The sequence below is a fragment of the Xiphias gladius genome, chromosome 20 (assembly GCF_016859285.1).
Source record: "Xiphias gladius isolate SHS-SW01 ecotype Sanya breed wild chromosome 20, ASM1685928v1, whole genome shotgun sequence".
Classification (NCBI taxonomy): Eukaryota; Metazoa; Chordata; class Actinopteri; order Istiophoriformes; family Xiphiidae; genus Xiphias; species Xiphias gladius.
This window is the reverse complement of record NC_053419.1, coordinates 14,769,066-14,791,083: the sequence shown is the minus strand read 5'-3', so window position 1 is coordinate 14,791,083 and position 22,018 is coordinate 14,769,066. Positions and strand designations below refer to the sequence as shown.

Sequence of the window (22,018 nt, the reverse complement as noted above, 5' to 3'; positions counted from 1 at the left end):
GTATGACATACATGCATGTTGTAATACAAACATCTAGCTTGTAAATGGATGCACAGGTACTGTACATGTTCACCACACACAGTTTGATCCCTGAGAGCATACATATGCATGCTCCAGATGTGAGAATGATGTATCATTCACACGCAACTGTCAGTATGTGATGTGTTGCATGACAAGAATATCTGCAGAGCAGAATGGGAACATACTTGTTTTCCATATGAGTGCACCCCTTATTGGCAGTCACACTCCCTCCAGTCGTGCCCACTCAGTTCCGCCCACCTCCTGCAGGCTCAACATGTCTGCCCATCAGGAAACTGATCCTAATTTACTTTGTGTCCATGACGACTTTCAGCCGTCTAGGTCCATTGCCCCTGACCCTAACACATGGAAGTGTCCACCCACTGGAGATTAACGACTATGCCATTTTGAAGTTTGCAGTGCGCAGAGATTCATGTTCGTGAGGCGCAGAGCTCGGATAGCAGTAGTGCCAGGATCGTCTGTTGTTGTCTGAGACTGACCAGTGGATGTCCCCCTCCCCATCAATACTAACCTTTCCAAAGGACGAAGTGTTCCTGCAGTCAGTCAATAACAGATGTATTTACAGTTAATAATGCCTCGTATTCTGAGAGATTGTCTTGTCCCTAATAAGCTAAGCTTGATCGCAGACTTCATTTCACTGAGTTGCAGTTTCTCTCTCTGAATGACAAAGAAAATGCGGTCCACCAAGCACTCTTTTTAAGATTTCCACACCCATTCCTGTATACTCAGTAATCTTTCCTCTTTGATTGTGCAACTCATGTGAGACTTACAGTATATTTATCTACAAAATGTCTGACAGAAAAAGGGCAGACTCGCCCAAAGTCTCAAGTTTTTTATTTCAAAGGCAAAGCTCCTTGTGTTAGTCTGCTCTCAGTCATCTGGTTTAGCTCTTCATTTAGAAACGTCCCGTGCAGAGGATAAAATATGCTTAATTACTCACTTAAATGACTTACACAACAATGATCCCCCAATAGAGGTTTCACTTTTTTTTCTGTCTGTCTGGCCCTCCTTTTATCTCTGTTGCATCTGTTGGGTTGGGAGAGATTACACCTTGTCATGGGCTTTATCCACAGCAGACATTTAGACTTTAAATTATTCATAGTAGGAAAAGCACAGGTGTTACTAATAACATTAACGATGGCTCCCTTCTATTCAAGTGTCCTATTAAGCCATGACAGTGAGCCAGTGAGCCAGCAAGAACAATATCAGGATGCTGAAACGGAGGCAGTGATTGGAATCATTCATTTTATTAATTACACTTTTGCTTTTCCTACTGTGACATTTAAAAATCTCATCTGTGAAAAATACCTATTGTTACCAGCTTCAGACTAAGCAGAGGTCTAACTAGCCAGCATACGTGAAAACGCCTGAGTAGATGTGCAAGGGTCTTTAAATATGCTTACTGTACTATACTGTATTATTATTAATTAGTATATGCAAGATCCAAATACAGATACCATAGTGTTTTTTGTTGTTTTTTTGTTTTTGAGACATAGAGAGGAAGTTATTTTAACAATGAAGTCAGCTTACTCAAGCTGATTATATTGTTCAAGTAAGAGAAGCATACAAGTTACATTTGAATACTAACACAAAAAAACATTCATACCTGCTTGAACTTCTTTCTATTTACGTACTAGTAATTTAAGTTGTTCCTAACAGTATACAACTGAAATCCATAACCGTGATTTTCATCCATCAAACTTTACTATCTTTTCAAATCCTGAAAATAATATTTTATCATATTTTGTGCATTATAAAAAAATATCCGACAGTGTCCAAGGAGCAGAAAGTGTATCAAAGTAGCAGTAGTAGAGATGAGTGTAAGCTATTGGGTCGAATGCTTCACTTCAGCTCAAGTAGATGTAAGCCCAGGGTCAATGTTACCCTTCAGAGAAAGCATCAGATGCATGCCATGTCGGACATATACTCATCAACATATTGTCTCACACAGTCAAACACATACACACACAACCAGTCTGTACCAGAACGACTTAACACTATAAAAAAAAGGGGGAAAAAAAACCCCTCCTGTCTATGTCCACCCCTTCCATATAAGTTAATCACATAGTGTACATTTTAATCTGCTGATTTAAAGGCACAGCTTGCCATCTGGAAAGGCCTGGCAGTGTTTATCTGCGTGTGTGTGTGTGTACAGTATGTCTGGGTCCCCATTCGTCCTTTATGACTAGTGAAACAAGTGTGTGTACCAAGAAGATGACACACTTTTTAAGCAGGGGCCCAGTGGCTGTTCTGCTATTTTTTGCTTTCACGCATATGGAGACCACCTGACCCACATTGTAAGCTTGTTGGAGGGAAATGCATTAGCCATGGTCAAAAACACACACACCTACGTGTCACTGTGGGTCAGTTGTCGCCATTGACACACTGTGCAAACAAAAAAAGTAGAGCTTTCTCAAAAACTCGCTTTTTTCGTTCATCAGTAATAAATGCACAGACAGAAAAAATATACATATTCTTAAATTCAGACATGCACAGATGGGGTGATTTACATAATCTCCAAAAAAATATCCCACCAACCCCATGACCATCTAGACTAATGAAGAGAAATTCATCTTAAGTGTTTTTTTAATCTCCATTAATATGTAATTAATTTATTACAAGAATATGCACAGTTTATACTTACAGATTTTTTTTCTGCTTCTTTAAGGACATTTGCAAAAGACATTACAGCAGCAGAAATGATCATTTCTTTGTGCTTTATTTTCTCGTTCCCTAATTTAATAATCTACACATGAACCACAAGTGAGCACCAGCTATATATGTTCATTCTACACACCTACATAAGCGAGTCTGAGCATTTATGGTATTACTGTAGTTTAAAAGAGGTCTATATCCTTGCATAATACAAAAATGTGTCCTGAAAATCAAGACTAATTGCCCTGTCACTCCCTACGTAAAAAATGTTGTTTGGCTGCAACTCATTCACAGCCCTTTTATTTTAGCCCTCAAAACACATGTTTAGCATAGTTAAAACGGGAGCCTTTTTTTCTATTCCTACAGTGTAATTGGTTGTCAATGTTCAACGGATAGGTTTTGTTTTAGAAGCGAGAGGAAAGTCTGTCTCTTTACTAGAGAGTAAAGAGAAGAATGACTTCTAACAATCCAACATCTAGAGATATTGTCCCTTTTCCTGTACTACGTACATGTTTTGTGGTAGCTCTTTTCTGTGAAAAGGTATATTTTCTTTGAAATGTTCCTGTCATTACGATGTGTCAAAGATCTAAAATACAATAAAGTATAATGGATTTTATACATATAATATTGCGTTAGTCCATCTTTCAATACATTTTGACTCTCCAGCCTGTGTGTAGCACTCAGCCCCAAGGCTATTTATTCGTGCAGCAGATATAAATCTTTAAAAATGGGTGACAAATAAATAGTTTCATTTTTAAAAAACTATTAAATATATCATTTCCCAAAACAGTTGTATACTTCAGTTTTTATCAAAAGTTAATCGAAGAGAAGTAAATACTGTTTGTTTTTTTTTTTGGTGCTTCATTTGCTGCTCTAGTGAGTATTTACAGCACCAGGGTATATGTGGTATTGACTCAACATTAAACTCCTGTAACCCCGCTCATCCTAATGAAGCAACATGACACCCGATGCAACAGTGTGGCTCACTGATGTGTTGTTAACAATCGAGGTCAATGGCACAGAGGAAAGAGCTGTATCATGCTGTGACAACACAAGTAAACTTATTAGTAGGATCACTTCATTGTTGGTTTCGATCTTTTCATAAGATGTGTTGACCATTAGAGATTTCTGCATATAATGTATCCCCCCAAGCCAACTACATTTCCTTCCCAGTAGGTCAGAATGATACTACATCATTTGTAGACGGGCTGCTAATTTTCTAGTCCAACATAATTCTGCCCTCAGGGATTTTGGCCTGGCACTGTCCTGACTCTGAACTGGCACAGGTCTCTGAGTGAGGGATTAGTGAGACACACTGATCCAAATAGTGCACCTCTGGTGAGAGTCTATGCCCATTAACATGGATCAATCTAACAGGCCAGTAAAAGATTTGCTTCAACAGATTATATTTGCGTATAAAATTAGATTTTCCTTCAAAGAGGATATGGCATTAACGGATTATGAGAGCGTTAGTTAAGTTATTTAAACACTTGCGACTTCAGTTTAGTTTGTCAAAACTGCATAAGGAGGAAATTCTGTCTTTAAATAGAAATAAACAGGTAAAATTTGCTTTTTGTAAGTACATTTCCCCATTGCAAAAGAATTACATACTGGCTAGAGACTGTAGCAGTTTGATATTTTAATACTGTGACAGAAAGTTAAAATTAAATGTGGAGTTTAGGACCAGGTGGGAATTTTTTCTTGTGTTGTTTTGTTCTTAACTCTATTGACTCCAGCTGAACTCAACTCACTGACAAGATAAATGGTGACTCTGATGATTCTTGAAGTTTTAGCATAAGTTTGTCTCATGAACAAATTTGAGGCTAACCAAACCCAAAATTGTTTCCTTTTCCCTCCAACAGCATGTCTGTCCACTTAATCCTATGCCTAACCTTATTCCTCACCATTTACTTGCCTAAACTTAACACTTAGCTTATGTTTTCTCATCACAAACTTGATGAAAAGTGAATACAATGTAATTATCTCTCTGCATGCATTTGGAACAAATTAAATCTTCACACAATTTGCATCTACAACATGTTACTGGTTTTCACTTATGGGTTAATTTCGTTACATGTACCTGTCTCAAAGTCTACAGACTGCAGTTCCTTCACTAAGGGCTCTAAAATAGTGCCTACCCAAACAGTGCATACCATAATTCCCCCAAGCGCTGCACAGAAACAGAATATACAAACAAACCAAAAAACACGCACAACCAACTACAGCTCCTACTGGGCAGCGGGAACACAAATATTATTATGAATTTGACACTCAACTCTGAAATAACTTAAAAATGCACTTCTTTTTTTTTCAGAAACAATACTTTTGGAAATAAACTATTCAGATGTTTGCTCATTAATGCAGAAACACGTAGTAAAAATCTTGTCTCAGAGCTTCATTACACATAATACTGAAATACTGAAGGATGTTAGAGACTGCTGCTATGGCCCCATTGCTTTTGAGTAGAGAGGGTTAGAGGAGAGTCAGGATGACACGAGGATAAATGACAAACTGGCCTTGAATTCAAAGTATTACAAGAACCTGGTGAGCCTGCCAAGCTCCCAGTATGCCCCTAACAGCTCCTGCTATTTAAGGGTTTCCTGTGAAGATGTACTGTATATGTTGCAAATCACAGTTCTATAGGGTGGCAGTTGGTGATACATCGAAATGTTTGTTTAGTAGATGCCTTTTAGCATTCTGCCACGGCACCAAGGTACATTATAGAAGGACTGAGGACAAACAGACAAATGACAAAGATGCCAGATTGAGTAAGAAAAGTGATGTCTGAGAAAACAGAGAGAGGAGCCTGAATAAAACTACAGGTGAGAGGGGGAGGTGTGAAATGGACAAGACAGAGAAAAGGTTCAAAGGTATTCATAAACACATGGATAATCAGTGTGAAAGAGACACAAAATATAGATGGCCTGACAAACAAGGAGAGAGAGAGAGAGAGAGAGAGAGAGAGAGAGAGAGAGAGAGAGAGAGAGAGAGAGAGAGAGAGGGAGAGGATACACTGAGAGATATTCTAATGAATTACATTCTGGTCATCTCCATGTTACTGCATGTCATGGTGCAGCACTGCCTCCATGGCCTACATTCTGCCAGCTGGCAACACAGAAGTGCATGCATGAGTATTCAACCCCCACTCACACACACACACACACACACACACACACACACACACACACACACACAAACACATACACATGGATCAGATGAGACAGTAGTGGGGCAGTATTGCCACTGGGAAAGATGAAAACATTCTGCATCCATTAATACAGCTAAGCATGCAGTTTCTCTAATTGCCATGACATCCAGTGAAATGATTGAACTTAGAACGTCCTTTACTGCACTTTCTAAGCATCTGTAACTACTATTACTAATAATGTGTTTTAGTTAAACACCTTTCAGCCTATCATCCCACAGCTAATAGAACTACTTGAAATGTAACCCTTGACTATAAGTCAGGATCCCCTCATGCAAGCCTTGTAATGGTTTCCTGCTGGCTGAGTCTTGTCCAATCTGATACCCCTGTCCCAGTTCCATCCACAGAAGCATAAAACTAATTTTAAAGTTGCATGAGGTAGATTAGCCTAGTTCAGCCAAGCAGTGTAAATTGGGATGGGTAAGCTAACGTCTTATGATATCACCGTCATTCTCGAAACCCAGAAAGGAATGACGTGAATAAGCAAAGGAAAGTCGATGGTACTGAGAGCATTGGGGTCGTGGAGAGACAAAAAAAAGTGTATGTGGGACTGTGTGTACATCACTGTGCGCTGAATTGAAATATTTGTGCATATCTACATGTGTGTACAAAAAGGTGGGATCATACTATAAGTAATCCACTGAGTGGGTCAACTAAGCTCCTTAAAGGGGTCTTCCACATAAAAGCAATTGTGACAAATTTAGCTCAGCAATAGAAAATTAAACGAGAATTGACAGATTAGCGGCACATGCACAGAGTAACTAAGGGAGATTTAAAGTAATGTCAGCAACAATAAAGGCACACATAAGAGAAATATATAGACAGAAGAGGATAAGGGCGAAGAAACGTGCAATGAGAGGAAAAAAGAAACAATGTAGAAGCAGAGAGAGGGCAACAGAAAAAATGGACTCAGAAGAGAACACAATCCTGTAGCATCCAGGGAAAAAAACAAAAAACACTTTGGTCTACATTGCAAATTTGCTGCTTTCCAATGCAACGTGCAACTTCAAAATTTCCTCGTGTGCAGTGAGTAGAGTCAAGTATGATAACACAAACATAGTACTCACCTAGTCTAAGCTGCCCTTATGGCCGGCACAGAGTAGCATAACTCCAACACACAGACACCACCACCACCAACGTGAAAACTACGAGTGAGTGCAAACATAAGAAGGTAGAGAAAGAGCACTCCAAGGTGGAGAGAAGAAAACAGATTACCAAACAAATGTGCCTGTGTGTGTGTGGGTGTGTGTGTGTGTGTGTGTGTGTGGGTGTGAGTTGGGTGGGTGTGTGTCTGTGTGTGAGGGGAGATCCACTCCAGCAGCAAACGGTATAGGAGAGCTCCGTCTCTCTCGCTCTCTCTCTCTCTCGCTCTCTCTCTCTGGCAACTGTGACGCGTCAGAGTTTCGTCCAGACCCCTCCCTCCCTCCTACTCTCTCTGTCTTTCCCTCATTGACTCTCCCAATCCCTCTCTCTTTCCCTCTCTTAATCCCTCGCTTCCCCAGTCGCTCCACCTCTTAACCCAAAGACTGATAACGACTTGGAGCCACGAGCCTGGCACACTAAAGGCACAAACAAACATCTAAGAAATTGTACACAGCTTGTACCTACTGTGCTTAAATTCAGTTGTGATATTACAGTTGCCATTTTTATTCAAGATTTATTTGACCCTCACACATTGTCCGTTTATCATTTTATGCAATTCTGATTTCATCCTTTTGTATGCTGTTATACAGTATGTCTTTTGTACTGTAACTTTTATGTTCATCCTGTTTTCCTATGTCTACTTTAATTCAATAGAGCCCGGTATCTTTTGAATAGTTTATGAAATCAGTACCAATATGATAGCAGAGTTTCACTATTGTTGCAAAATAATATATTTTTCAATACTTTTGATCAGGGAATATAAACAGTTTTTTTTTTCATGCACCAAAATATGCCAAAGTGCTTAATATTTCATTGTTAAATTAAAAAACTTTGCTAAATAAAATGTGGCTCATATAAAGAAAAGTTTCCTGCATCAAATGAGGAAATATTGATTATGATTGATGATTAAGTTAACTTACCAATGGTGTGGTACTTGTGCTGTGTGGGCACTTTAAGATGCTTCTTCCTCCCCAGCTCGTCCCCGAGTAGGTAGTACCATCCTTGGACCTCCTACGGCACATACACAAAGACTGACTGTATATGTCTGAGAGTGTGTGTATGTGTGTATGTGTGAGTATGCATGAGTGCTGACTTTAAGCTTGGGGATTCAACCTAATGAGTACTAAATTTAAAATGAATCCTCTATGTGAGGGCATAAACATACAAAAACACACGCGCACACACACACACACACACACCAAAGCAAGGATTCAAAACACACACACAGACTCAATTTGCTTTTTCCTCCAGGGCTGAAAATACTGAACAAACACACACTCACCACTCACAATGCTTTAGCTTATTCCAGCAGCTGATGCCCCCACTTCTGCACTTCTGCCTTGTGAGCCAGATGGTGTGTGTGTGCATGTACGTGTGTGTCCCCGTGGATGTGTCTGTGTGTGTCTGTGCGGGATATGTGTTTCCCTCTACTATAGGTGTGTTACGTAAAGCTGTGTAGGCTGTTGCAGAGGGGGTCTGATTTGTAATCCTGATGATGTGGACACAGTCTTACAAACAAGGACATGAAAACACTGTCATAAGCTCTGCCATCATTTTTCTTCACACATTTATTACAGCGCACACACAGACACATACACGCACATGTGCACAGAGACACACACACACACAGACACACACTGTCAGCCTCATCTTTTGTACTAAATATTGTGATGCCATGGACAGTGACAATAATCTCCATTTTAAAAGCATCTTATCTGAGTGGACAGATTTCTGCAGGCTGTGGCACAAGGGGGGAGGACGGGTGGGGGACTTCTGTAGAGGAAGGGGGAGGGGAGGGTATATGTCCTGAAAGTCAGTGAGGGATTTACGCCATTGTTCAATATTACCCTGCACATGTGACAAAGGGGGGAAAGAGCGGGGCAAAGAGAGCTGTTAGTTAGGGTGTTCGCAGATGAGAGAGAGAGATGAAAAGAGAAAGATGAGGAGATGAGAAAGAAATAAAAAGCACAAAGTGACAAAAGGGTGCAAACAAACAACAAGATGTGACAGGGAAACAAAGCAGGTAAAAATAACAGCCAACACTCATAAGCTCCAAATGTCTCTGAAATAAGGTAAGAACACAGTGGAAGGAAACAGAAATGGATCGGTTTTTAGGAAGGAATGAATGAAAAAATAAGAACAGAAGAGAATAACAGATGTGGTGGAAGGGATGAAGAGACAAAACTCCCTGTGACTCAAAGCTAAATCTCCCTCATTAGCATATTAAGCCAATTAAATATTCATTGGTATAAATGTTAGAGGAAGGATGCCATAAGCCTGACTAAAATATTATTTCTTTCCCTTGTTTGTTTTCGTCACTTAATGTGGATGTTAATTGAAACCACAGAAAAGACTTACTGAAGTGAATTTAAGAGAAAACAAGAGGTTTTTATATATTTGCTATATTCTATAGTTCTATATTTGCAGCTGCGGTCATGCTTAAAAAAATTTAAAGTTTTATGTCAACTTATCAGTCTGCCTAAGAAAAAAACACAACAATCATAATAATAATAAAAATGCCAACTAACTGAATGAAGACACCATTTACTGTCATTCAAACTGAAAGATTTGACTCTACTTAAATTGAGTGTCATCTTAAAGCCTGGGACAAAGAAGTAAAATCAAAGGCAGACATCGTTTTACCAGACTCTTTCAGTCTTAACTAGTCTCTAAGTCCGGGGGGGGGGGGGGTACAAAAGAGAGAGGTTTTATTGTACTTTCTGCTATGTGACCTAAACTACTACATCACCAGGACATTTCTATTTTGTAATTCATAAAGAGCTCAGACTTTAGGGTTCTTTAGGGCAGAGTACTCTACTGGTGAAGGGCAGCTAAGTGCAGCAACTGATCCTGCAGGTACAGTAACTGACAAAGCCCCATAATTCATGGGTAAAAGTTGTTGCTCCTCTTTCTGAGGGGTATTCTCATTAGTACTGTAACCATAATGATCATACTAGTTAGTTAGTTTGACAGTATATTAACCATGCTTTAATCAAGCATTGACAATAATTATATCCTTACTGCATACTGTATATACATCTACTATACTGTATTTATGTCGTCTTAAAAGTACATAGAAATATATGCTAAATGATTTAAAAACACACAAGTGCAGAAGCATTACATACCAATTCTAGTGGTTACTGCACTTAGCACCAAAATTGGTACTTTCTTTTTTAAATATGAATATGTGGTACACTGCAGGAGAATATATGCTCATCCACAAAGGCAGAGGAAAGAGTTGGATAAATTAGAGTTGAATAATTAAACAGTGGAAAGAAAGAGCTAAGAAAAGCAGTTATGTGCATATACTGTACAGCTGAGGAGAACCTATTACTCCTGACTCCAAAAAGCAACACTGAACTCTTGGACCTCGCACTTATCTGCTATCACCTGGGGCAGATTCGGGAGAAAGACTGAGGGCTAAGTGTTCTTCTATATTATGATGCCGGTGTGTGGGAAGAAGTGGTGTCAACATTTGTGCGTCTGTCATTGTGTGTTTGAGTAGTTGTCCTCTCCACATTGCCTGGCAAGTAGTCAGTAATAAGCGTCCACATATAAAATGCTTCGTACCGCCAAGAATTTACTCCCAGTTTAGACTTGTTTCAGTGTGTATGTTCTTGTGTATGTTCTAGCCATGATAGCGGCACGGTCGGTCGGTCAGTCCACAACTTTGGTCTGGACTGAAATATCTCAAAAACTATTGATTGCCATTAAAAATTTTGTATAGACACTGATGGTCCGCCGGCTGCAGAAGACCCTCACTCCTGTTTCAGTATCAGTGAGAGTATATAGCATTCAGCTAGACAGCCAGCCGAGCACAAAGGCCAAAGCAACAGTTAAGAAACTTGTGATAAGAACAGGACGTGCTGTGTTTTTGACAGCTCAAACACACAATGACGAAAGGAATCGACCTCGAGCTTTGTTGTCTTGTGACAGAAAACAACAAAGTGGCTCTTGTTGTCATTACGGTGCCAGTGATATCAAAGGTCTCTCAAGCTAATTTCTATTAAGGTGCACTGCTTCTTCCTATTTTGATCATGGGGTACGCTGTCTTTATGAAACGACTCACTTTAATTCGATTAGAGCTTTGCAGTGTGTAAAGCTCTGTTACAAAAGTCTCAATGCACAGTGTGACATCATCTGTTCACCACACTGCATTTTTGCACTTACGCTGTAATTTTATGGAATCCAACTTTTATTTGATTGTATTAAATGAAAGACATGAGACTCAGTGACAGTTTAATAAAGAAGGCGCATGTTTGTGTGTGTGTATGACCCGTAGCGTTTCAGCAGAGAGTGTGACTCAGAGTGTGTTTCGCTCCAGTGTCTGGCGGCAATGTTGCTGTGCTGTAACACTGGTAACCCCAAAGTGTTTCTTCTCAACTATTGAGGTCACTGGAATTCATTCACACTGAACTAAACTCTTAGATTCATGGTCTAATGGATGGACACACAAACTCACACACATACACACACATACACAGAGAGTGAAAGTTGAAAAGGGAGCTAAGGACACTGTTTACAGAATGTCTTTATACATATAATCTCTGCGTTCAAACTCACCTTGTCTGTGTCCATAAGGGAGCGGACACCAAAGCTCATGCAACCCAGCAGTGCACTCATGCTGTTGACACATAGAGAGACAGACAGAGAATAATTGGGATAAAAATCAATGAATAACCCCTATGTAAAAGCAATTTGTTATCTAACTCAGGTCTGACATCTGAAATGTGTTTTATGACCCAAAAGCATTTAATCAAACAGACCTAACAACAAATCCAAACTAATCAATGGGATGTTGATTAAAATTGTATACCCTTTTTCATCTTGATGTCAGATTTTGTTACACATAATGTTGCCCCAGATTATCCTACAAACTCCTTTGTAATAGAACAGAGAGGCCAACATTGATCCCTTTGGTGAAATCAGTGTTGTTAGAAGCATAATAAATCATAATGAATGAAAAGCAAAAAAAAAAAAAAGTTTAAAGCAATAAAAACACACTCTATGGTGGCAGAGTGGGTAGGGATGTTTAATTATGCATACATGAGAAAAACAGTTCTCGACAACCTCCCAGCTGGAGAGGACTAATGCAGCTGGTGATGCTGTTCTGAGGGCAAACTGGCCCTCAGCACAAATGAGAACCTGAAATGTTTCTTGGCTCCGCACAGTAGAATGAGCCAGTGACCGAAAAAGCTCTGTGCATTGACAGAGTGTCGTGAAGACACTATTGAGTTTATAATAGCCTGTTCTACCAGAACTTCCGTAGGAATCCAGATTCAGCTCTGTCAAACTTTTTCACCAGAATAGTCAGCGAGCAGTATATGCGCATCTGGTGAGCCAGCTCTATTTCCAGCCATTAATCACCACAGGGGAAGACAATTGCTACTTTGAAAAGATAAGTGTGCTTATATTGTATACATTTCTTACTGTAAACAAATACCATAAAAAGACCAAAACCAACAACGAATAGATTCCGCTGATAAGTAGTACCTGCATAGCAAAATCCCAATATACTTTATTCCTTTCAAGTCCAAAAACTTAGCACTCTACAGTGCTGTACACCACTATGCCTGACAACAGCTGTGTACAGATGGTGAAACTACCTGTGCAAAATAAATAAAATAACAAAAGAAATAATGCATAATGGCAACATCTTATCCAAAGGATTCTTTGTTACAAACAATACTGTGCATATTTTTTTGTTTCCTCTTCAAAGTTGCATGGTCAAACGCTGACCAAGCACTGTGAAGCCTTGAGCCTGCCCTATCACTGCTGTAGATAAACAATTCTGAGAAGCTGGCAGCAGTCCATATAGGACACATTTGTTAAGATGTGGATCTTTTGGAGATAAGAATAAGAAATGATTGAAGAGCAAGGGATAAAAATACAAGACCACCGTGGTTACACGCACTATGGAAATAAAAAAGTGTGATACAGATACACTCGTTTCAATTTAATGTTGCTCGTATGATCACTCATTTAATCATTGTGCATTTGCACAAGCAGCAATAGTTTTTGTGTATGGAGAAATAATAATCAGAATGCCCAATTTCTGTTTGGATTTGTCAACGGACAATTCAGTGAAGATCTTTGTTTTGTTTTGTTTTGTTTTGTTTTTGCAGCATGCTGTGCCATTGTGTCCATACATTACAGGACTGCTCACAATCATGCAAGGATCAGCTGGGTTCGGCTACAGCTGCAGTTTGGTCAATGTTCTGTGGTGTCTAAGTGGATTAGCTGAACAGGCACCGCTTCCCGTAACTTTCTCAGAACAGAAGGGAGAGTCAAATAAGCAACGTTTCGTGGCATTTAAGGCTGGAGTTTTGTTTTGTTTTTTTAAATAAATAAAACGGCTTCTGAGGAGGAATTGCATGGTTCAGGGGTAAGGTTCACTCCTGCAGAGACCACAGGCTGGTCGTGCACTCCCACAACCACAACTGACCATGTTTGCAGGTGAGAAAGGCAACAAATATTCTTGTCCCGGTGCTGCATTAACGATCTCCACAAGGTCTTTTTCTCCCTTTTTTAGACATTGGTGGTTCATGAGCTGCTTCTACCATTTATGTGTGTATGTATGAATGCATATACTGATAAGACAACATCTTGTACTATGCAGGCCACTTTGGACAGCCCATTAATGTTAAAAAACTTTAAAGTTCAAAGGCACACACAACATTTTCTGCTTTCCCTTCCTGACACTTCTTTTGCTGTCAGAGGTAAAGGAGGTTCAGCGTTTCCAAATCAGATGGGGATACAGAATTTTCTATTCAACTCAGGATCCAAACCAGTCCTTTCATGTCCATATAATGTGAATATTGCTTTGAATGAACGCTATGAATGTGTGCTGATGTATAAGAGCAAACTTATTCAATAGGTTATCTCAAGGTGTTTTCCCTGAGCAACTAAAGCTGTGGATGGAGTTCAGTCAGGTCACTGCTGTTCATCTGAGGTGACAGATGGCTAGTGCTGACTAGATGCTGCCTTGGTTTATCATTGAAGACTACAATAATGTCTTGGCTTGACAGAGCACCTGGGGAGTCAGTGGGTATGTGTGATTTGAAGTACATGAACAACGCCTGCTAAATACAACTGTATGTACAATAAGCTTGTTTTGGAGCCATTCTGCACAAAGAAAACGAGAACATGTAAGAGTCTACCTCTTTCATCGTGGAGTTCATTTATATCTATTGCCAGAAGGAAAGCAGAGTCCCCACTGCTTTTAATAAATCCAGTTTTTTGAGAAAGCTAAACTAAAATCTTATCAGCATAAAAAATGAACAAAAAAAATATTCAAACTAGAAAGGTAGCGCAGACCTCCACTAAGGCCAACATCCAACAACATACATCAGACCTCAGAGAAAAAAAATTCAAATTCATAGTAAATGATCCGAATCTAACCCAAAATTTAACTGGTTATTCCCTGGCCCATGCTCTGTTCCTCCACCAAGTTAGGTGCAAATCCGCTAAGTACTTTTTGCGTAATCCTGCTGACAATTAAACAAACAAACAGACACGGGTGAAAACATAACCTCCTGGGCGGAGGTAACAAGCAGGCATATACCTGTGTCTTGCAAACATGTGGTTTTATCAAATGTGTATTACTATTGGAAACCTTTTTTCCTACCTGCTTTTCCCAATTAATTGCATCTGCCATTTCTGGGGAATGATGCTTAATTGCTTACCAAAGATGAGTAAATCGCTCTTAATCTGCGTCCCAGAAACTGTCCAAAATAGGTCTTTATCTTTATAATCATTCTGTGATCTAAGCCTGTCACTCTATTCAGTACGTCTGTATACATCCTTTCACACACATGCTGTATGTGGCGTTTTGTTCTGCTTGCTCTGTCCAATGAAAATAGCCTTTAACCATGTAAACCATGATAAGAGAACAGTGTTCTTCAGTATTTCCAGCACATAGCGATACTTTTCTGCTGTCCTCTCAATACAACATAGCACAAGAAATTTGTGGCTCATTCAACCATATGTCCTCCATCCCCAGCAATGACCCTGTTTTAGTGTTAGTCTGCTGAGGCGAGAGTAACACATTCACTCTGCCAGATTCAGAAACAGGCATACAAAGGAACACATACACACACACACACACAGAGACAAACACACAGAAGTATGCCGCAACATCAGTTATAAAATGGTAATTTGTTGACCTAGTAGGAAACTGTGTCTGTGCATGTGTGGAGTGCTCGCTAATGTGTTAGAGTTTCTTGGAAACAAACACATTAAATACGAGTTTGAATGAAAAAAACTCAAAAAAAAAAAAACCAACTATTTTCTTCATTATCCTCTCTGTCAGTATTACCATCAGCCACACTTTCACCATCCTCAACTTTCCCAGCAGGTACCTTGTTGTGGAATCAGAGTTCCACATTGTGAAGAGTAGTCTCTTATGAAGGTCCCCTTCACTGACAACACTGAAAACAGAGGAGAGAAATTAAGCCAACTGGTCTCAAATTTTAACTGTGTCTTTGGGCAGAATGCGAGGCCAACCAAAAATCTGTGCTTCATGAATCTGTTTCATAAATGTACATCGAGGACACTGTTGCTCTTAAACATTAGCTCAGAGCTCATATTCACATAAACAAACAAATGATGCGAGTTGAAGATTCACCTTGCTTTCTGTCTGGACAAACCTTTGAAATGTATTTGTAACTCGCCAACTAACTATATAAACTGCTCCCTCTGAAACTTTGCACAAACATTATTTGCTGCAAATAACCCCTTGAAAAGCACACAACAAGAGTCAAAAGCTCCGTATACAGTATATAATGCAAAGATGAGCATGCTTTTATTTACATACTCCTCACAGCCAGGTGGAATTGGTGGATTGGAGAGAATCCATAAAGTTTGAGTTAAGCAGCACACTCTTAAGCTAAGGCAGCAAAACCAAACTATAATTTTTAAAAAATCTTAAAATGGTAGACCCTACACCCCGGACAATTAATGGTTGTAGAAAATGGCTGAATGCTTACAAGTAAAAGGTTTGTAAGAAGATGGGGTTCCTACAATGAGGAACTATCTGAGTCTTCTGTCTGTCTATAGGATCACTGTCTGGGAACATGCCGACCTGAAGAACACAACGAAACAAAATGACAGGTAATCTATTTTCCACCCTTGCCTTACAGTGTCCACTTGATCTTTTATGTATCATTCTGCCCAGTGGTACATACCTTAACATAAGAGTCACATGGCCCCTGGCAATCTTCCAGCATGCCCCTCGCCTCCAAAACTGTAAAGACATATAATTAGGACTGAATAAATTATGAAACAGTTCATTACATGTGATCATATTATGGACTGTTGACTTTCTAGTTACTTTAATTATATACTATATGCACATGTAATTTGCAGGTTCTGGGTCAAAATGTCACCAACAGCAAACTAACACTGGACCCACAAAAGCTATGCTCCACTGTAAAGCTTACTGCGGCATAGATCCTGCATGATGTACAATATTTTTGAACAAACTCACTGTTGCTACAAAAATGATCAGGTTTGCTTGTAGACCCAGAGAGTATAGAAGCATTTTTGGCAGCTGCACTGGGCAAGATGATTTGGTTGGGAAAAAAAAAGGGCTGCCATGTTTAATATAGCTTGCCTGACTCCTCTAAACCCGCCCATGTTTTTGTTTCTTGTTGAATCACAGTATGTGGAAGAAGAATAAGAGGATGTTTGACTGCTGAAATAACAAGCTGTGAAAATGACTGAAAATGATTTGAAAGAATTCCAGTGACTGAGAACTCAAGAGAGAAAGAGAAATCTGCAAACTTTACAGAAACGGCTTCTCAAGTTGTGTGCGTTAATCCACATTTGATTATTTTTTTTCTGCATTCATCACTCGCAGCAAAGCCATTTTATTGTGGGTATTTTATCATGTACCAAAGCACAGCATCAAAATGAGATTCCATCCTACCGGTGTTTGCTTGGGGAAAATAAGAATACATCATAGCGCTCCAGAAGCTATCCGCCCCCATATGGGGCTCAAAAACCACATGAACATTGAGACAGGATGCCTGATGAAGTGATTTAATCTATATCAAATACAACCTGTTAACTTAATAAAATATAAAATCACTGCAGTTGCCTGCTCATTCCATCATATATAATAACTGTATGTATAAGAAAACATACATTTAATTTAATTTACACTCTGTAAATTAGATTACTAATTGTATTACATAGTGTAGAATCTTCAGGGTCAGGGTTCGAGACAAGAGAATATGTACAATAGTTATTTGCTAAAAGTTGAGAACAGCCTAAAATATTAAATTAGGAACTGGACAGACGTGCAAACTGGGCTCTGTTTTATTCACTTAAACCCACGATATATAATCTGTGATTTTGTGTGGAATATCAAGAATATGTGTCTTTGTGGTGAACATTCCCTTTCCACACTGTATTGGAAACTTAAACACTGCATTTGTATGCTTTGTGTGTGCTTGCTGTTATGTAAATCGTTTTGGAAGTTATATAATATGCAAGTCTATCACGATGAAATAATTCCTTATATTCAGTACAGTAATGTTTAGGGTTCAACATAAGAAGATCCACCCATCTGTACACTGAGGTTATGGTTGCCAACCTGTGCAGTTGTGTTTGACTGTAGCTGACTGCCATTTCTGATTACATCAGGCTCTTCAGTAACACTTGATTACAAATGCACAATCACAGAAACTACACATAATACACAACCAAAGCTTCGAGTGCACTTTGACTCAAAGGCTATGAGAGAGCATTATTTTCAACGGAGACAAAACATAGATGAAGCATAAATAATACATTAGTTCATGGTTTTATAGGCTGTTTTTATGAGGAGACAGCAGCCCCAGGGGTTGATCGAACTCTAAGCTCTCGAGGTGTTTTTAATGTTCTGTTACTCTTCCAGTGTGGAAACTGAAGTGGAAAAAAATTCGATATTTAGATATTTCATTAAATTTGGTTCATGAAACAGAAGAGGGTGGACAAATCTAGTAAAAAAAAAACATCTAGTTTGGCATCTGATAAGTAAATAGCCATTCACACAGAGAAATGACAGGGGCACAAAAGACGCTGAGAGGGGAGATGGAGACTCACAAACAAAAGTAGGAGGGTGCATGGTTTTGGTTGCTGGGAGACCAAAATAAACAACCATTTTTGTTGGACTGATGTACCCAGCTCCCTTCCTGCCTACCTACGCCTTTTCTCATTTATGGTCGCCTGTCGTGGTTTGACAGGTGATCTGCACTGTGCCATTAAATATTTCACTTCATATGTTGCAAACCATAAGTGCTGTACAAATAAATTGACATATCATGTAATTTTTCAATATTTTACATATTAGTTTATCAATATTTTACCAGCCCCAAGCAGGCACACACTGTGTTGTATTCTGCTTAAAATGAACAGGGTACAAAGTGTCTACACGATAGTGTCTCTCTGTATGAGCAGCCTTTAACATGACTCACCACTAACGACAAGTACTTTGTGCTCTTGGACGACTGACAGCTTCAGCTGACCTATTGAGAACAAGAGAAGAAAGGTTATGACGTGGCTGCAGGTATCACTGTTACAAAATGGTTTATATTAGTGAATGGTTCGACATTTTGGGAAATACATTTAATTGCTTTCTTGCAGAGATTATAACAATCAGAAATCTAAACACAACAAAAAATCTAAACACTAAAATACCACGTGGACCCTTACAAGAACTTGACAACATCAGAGCTGGCAGCAGAGATAACACAAGGAACAGTTTTGAAAGTGCTACCCACATGCAAACCAAAAAAGTCAAATAGCTACTGGGGGCCAGTTGCCTTTTTGTATATGCATGTGTGGTGGTGTGTCTGTGTTCTGCAAAAATCTGTTTACACTATAACAAGGCCCCTCTGAGGACCAAAGAGTCGGTCGCCACAAGTTTAACTATTTATTTCTGTCTTAACTTACTTTACTTGTTCGTTGAGTTAAGGTGTATAGTATGTGTGTGTGTCCGCTGTCTATCAGCCATGACTTTTTTACTACCTCCCTCTCCCTCTCTGCCTCTTGTAAGTCTCCTACTGCTGCTAACACTTCTAGGAGACTTGTTAGCCATGTTGACATGGCCACTGCTAACATTGGCTTTGTGCTATTTTTAATTAATCCTGCCCATAAGAGCACAGTCTGAAGCTAAAATGTGGGAGTTTCGTTGTGTGATAATAACACTGCTGGCACTTCAGAGCTTGGGTACAAGAGATGTTTGTCGTTCCCACACTGAACTTGGCATGGTTTTGTGCCGCTGGCTGCAGCAGAAGAACAAAGTGAGAACACTGTTTGATATATCTTCCTGGTACGTCTGAACCTGCCTGATACAAAGGTAGTTATGAGGCAGTCCCAAAATCAATCTATATCACGTTGCAAGTTTAAGCCAAACTAAACGGATAGTGGTAATTGCAGACTGAAAAAGAGAACAAATGAGTACTGACTACTGTAAGTCCCAGGCTGTTGGGGAAAAAAAAAATTCTACCATACATTTTGGTACATTTTTATGCAGGAGAGAGATCAGTAAAAACAGATCTGATTATTTGTAATCCACGTAAATTAAACACCTTGAGGTGGGAGACTGAGATTAGTCATATAGATTAGTGTTTTTTCTGGTTTTTCATTTTGGAAATACAGTAGCTGTGCACATTCACAAATACTAATTCTGCTCCCGAGAACCAACAGAATAACAAGGCAGTAGAGTACTGTAAGAGGATATTCCATTTAAAAGAAGAACTTCCTCAAATTTTTTTTCCATCTTGCGTTGTTTAAATGGGTAAAAAGTATTCATGTTTGCAGTAAAGAGACAGCGGGAGTGGAAGTTTGAATTTTCCTTCAATCTTGAAACACTACAAGTGATTCCCTGGTACACTGAGTCAAAACATTGTTCTAACAGATGGAATACATTAGCTTTATTGGTAAGAAAAACATAATTAAGATGTAGTAAATACCAGTCAATTGGGATTTTAACAATGGAAGATAAACATGCAAAGGTTTTCAGAGGTAAGGGAGGAAGGAGAGAAGAAATAGGAGGCACAAAGGAGATGAAGAGAGCTGTCTTTTTATAAAGTAGATATAAAGTTGGAACGCTGACATTTTGGAAGCAGAGGATACAGTCTGTGAGAGTAGGAGTGAATTTATAGGGCATAGCAGATGAGACAGCACTGTGGGTCAATACATGCACAAATGAGAACGCCCACGACACATGAACACATGCAAATGCACCCCCTCACACTTTTGGATGCATGGCTAATGGTTGGTAACAGATCAGGGTTTTGTTTTTAATTACTGAGCAAGGCTAAGAGGCTACAGCCATGCTAGTGGCTATGTGAGACTACACTTGGCACAGCAGTGCTTTTAGCTAAATGCTAACGTCAGCATGCTAATATGCTCACAATAACGATGCTAACATGCTGATGTTTCGCATGTACAATGTTTACTAGGTTCACTATCTTAGATTTATGTTTAGCAGGCTAAAATGTGCTAATTACCACTATAACCACAGTAGAGCTGAGGCTGATGGCTGGGTAGTTTTGCAAGTATTTGGTTATAAAACAAATATTGGAACCAAAGTATTAGAAAAATCGAAAATATGAACAGATGTGATGATCTCTGACAGAGGGGGGGCACAAATGTCTGTACCAAATTGCACGACAATCCATCCTTCACTCAAAACCAGAAATGTTAATCTATTGGTGGCACTAGAGGAAAAGTCAGGGGATCACCAAAGTCAGTAGTCCTCATGCTCTGGGTAGGATAAATATCTGCAACAAATGTCATGACAATCCAAGTCCAACAGTCCAAAAGTTTTCAAACACTTCACTAAAAAACAACTGTCAAATTCATGGTGGCCTTGTAGGAAAGGTCAGGGGATAAAAATAGATAGTCTGTGTCATCCTCTGAGGAAGTTGAATGGTAATCTAAAGAGGTAGATCAACCGACTGACCAACTGACATCACCATAGAGGCATGCCAGAAGATCTGAAGATGTCTCATGCTTCAAAAATAACTTGAAGCTTGAGACAGAACGAAAACCTGTCTCCATACATGTCTTTTGTGGGCCTCACCATCCACAAAAACACTGACCCTATAGTTTTTGCTGGGTTATTTGAACATTACACTACTTCCTACGATGGAACAAAACAGTGCCAGTGAACATAATCTGGAAGGCATCTATTATTCCTCCAGACAGTATTAGCTAATTAAAATTTGTGCTTTATAATGTTTGATCAAACCACTGTGAATCAAAGCTGTTGAACTTTGTTTAAACATAAGCACACATGCTGTACTGTCCATCCCAGATTGAAAGGCAAATTTCAAACCTACTTTTGCAACAGATAACATATTCACTCGTCTTACTAAGCAGGCTAGACACTGTGTGTTTTTATTCATATTGTACCATGTGTTAACTCACATGCACGTGGCAATAATAATCGACTTTTGTGCATGGGGAGAACCTACTTTGGACTATGCAAACAATACTATATATCAGTATATATTATAAAAGGATAACCAATACGGGACAACCATTTCTGGGCAAAAATCCGCCTTAATCCATACAATGTCTGCCCATACCTTCAGAGTCTGTTTCCTGACGTTGAATTTCCAGAAATTCTTGCTCTGAAATGCTCTACCTCAAAATAAATTACTAGGATTTATGTGTGACTCTCCAATCTACTCTAACCAGAGACATTTACATAAATCAATAAAGTTCAACTGCCACAAGGACTTCAAAAACTATTAAATGTTCCAAGGGGTCAACAAATCCTGATTACGGAGGCAAATTTGTGATTTTTGGCCAATATAAATAAAATTGACTTGACTTGGATGTGCTGCTGCCACTTATTCTCTTAATCGAAAGCAAATATGGACTCCGCTCTACCTCCCACTCCCCTATCCACTGCCTTGCCCCCTGAGGAATGGACTGAACGCACCCTCGGATGGCAGGGATGCCATCCTCAGCCGT

The 22,018-nt window shown here is 39.3% G+C and overlaps 1 protein-coding gene across 6 annotated transcripts in view; it reads right to left on the bottom strand.

The window, feature by feature from the left end:
* The window catches only part of rgs3a (regulator of G protein signaling 3a), a 153,620-nt gene that overhangs the window by 118,912 nt on the left and 12,690 nt on the right, over positions 1-22,018 (bottom strand). For 4 of the 6 annotated variants that reach the window (XM_040156786.1, XM_040156791.1, XM_040156787.1 and 1 more), the window contains 6 exons: positions 18,505-18,555; positions 16,231-16,289; positions 16,033-16,127; positions 15,406-15,474; positions 11,609-11,669; positions 7,963-8,053 (listed from right to left, as the gene is read on the bottom strand). The exons of 1 other annotated variant lie outside the window; for it this stretch is intronic. In XM_040156786.1, coding sequence (XP_040012720.1) covers positions 7,963-8,053; positions 11,609-11,669; positions 15,406-15,474; positions 16,033-16,127; positions 16,231-16,289; positions 18,505-18,555 — 426 coding nt within the window. Of the gene's footprint in view, positions 1-6,966; positions 7,135-7,962; positions 8,054-11,608; positions 11,670-15,405; positions 15,475-16,032; positions 16,128-16,230; positions 16,290-18,504; positions 18,556-22,018 lie in introns of those variants that run through there. One more of the 6 variants, XM_040156792.1, reaches the window with a different exon arrangement.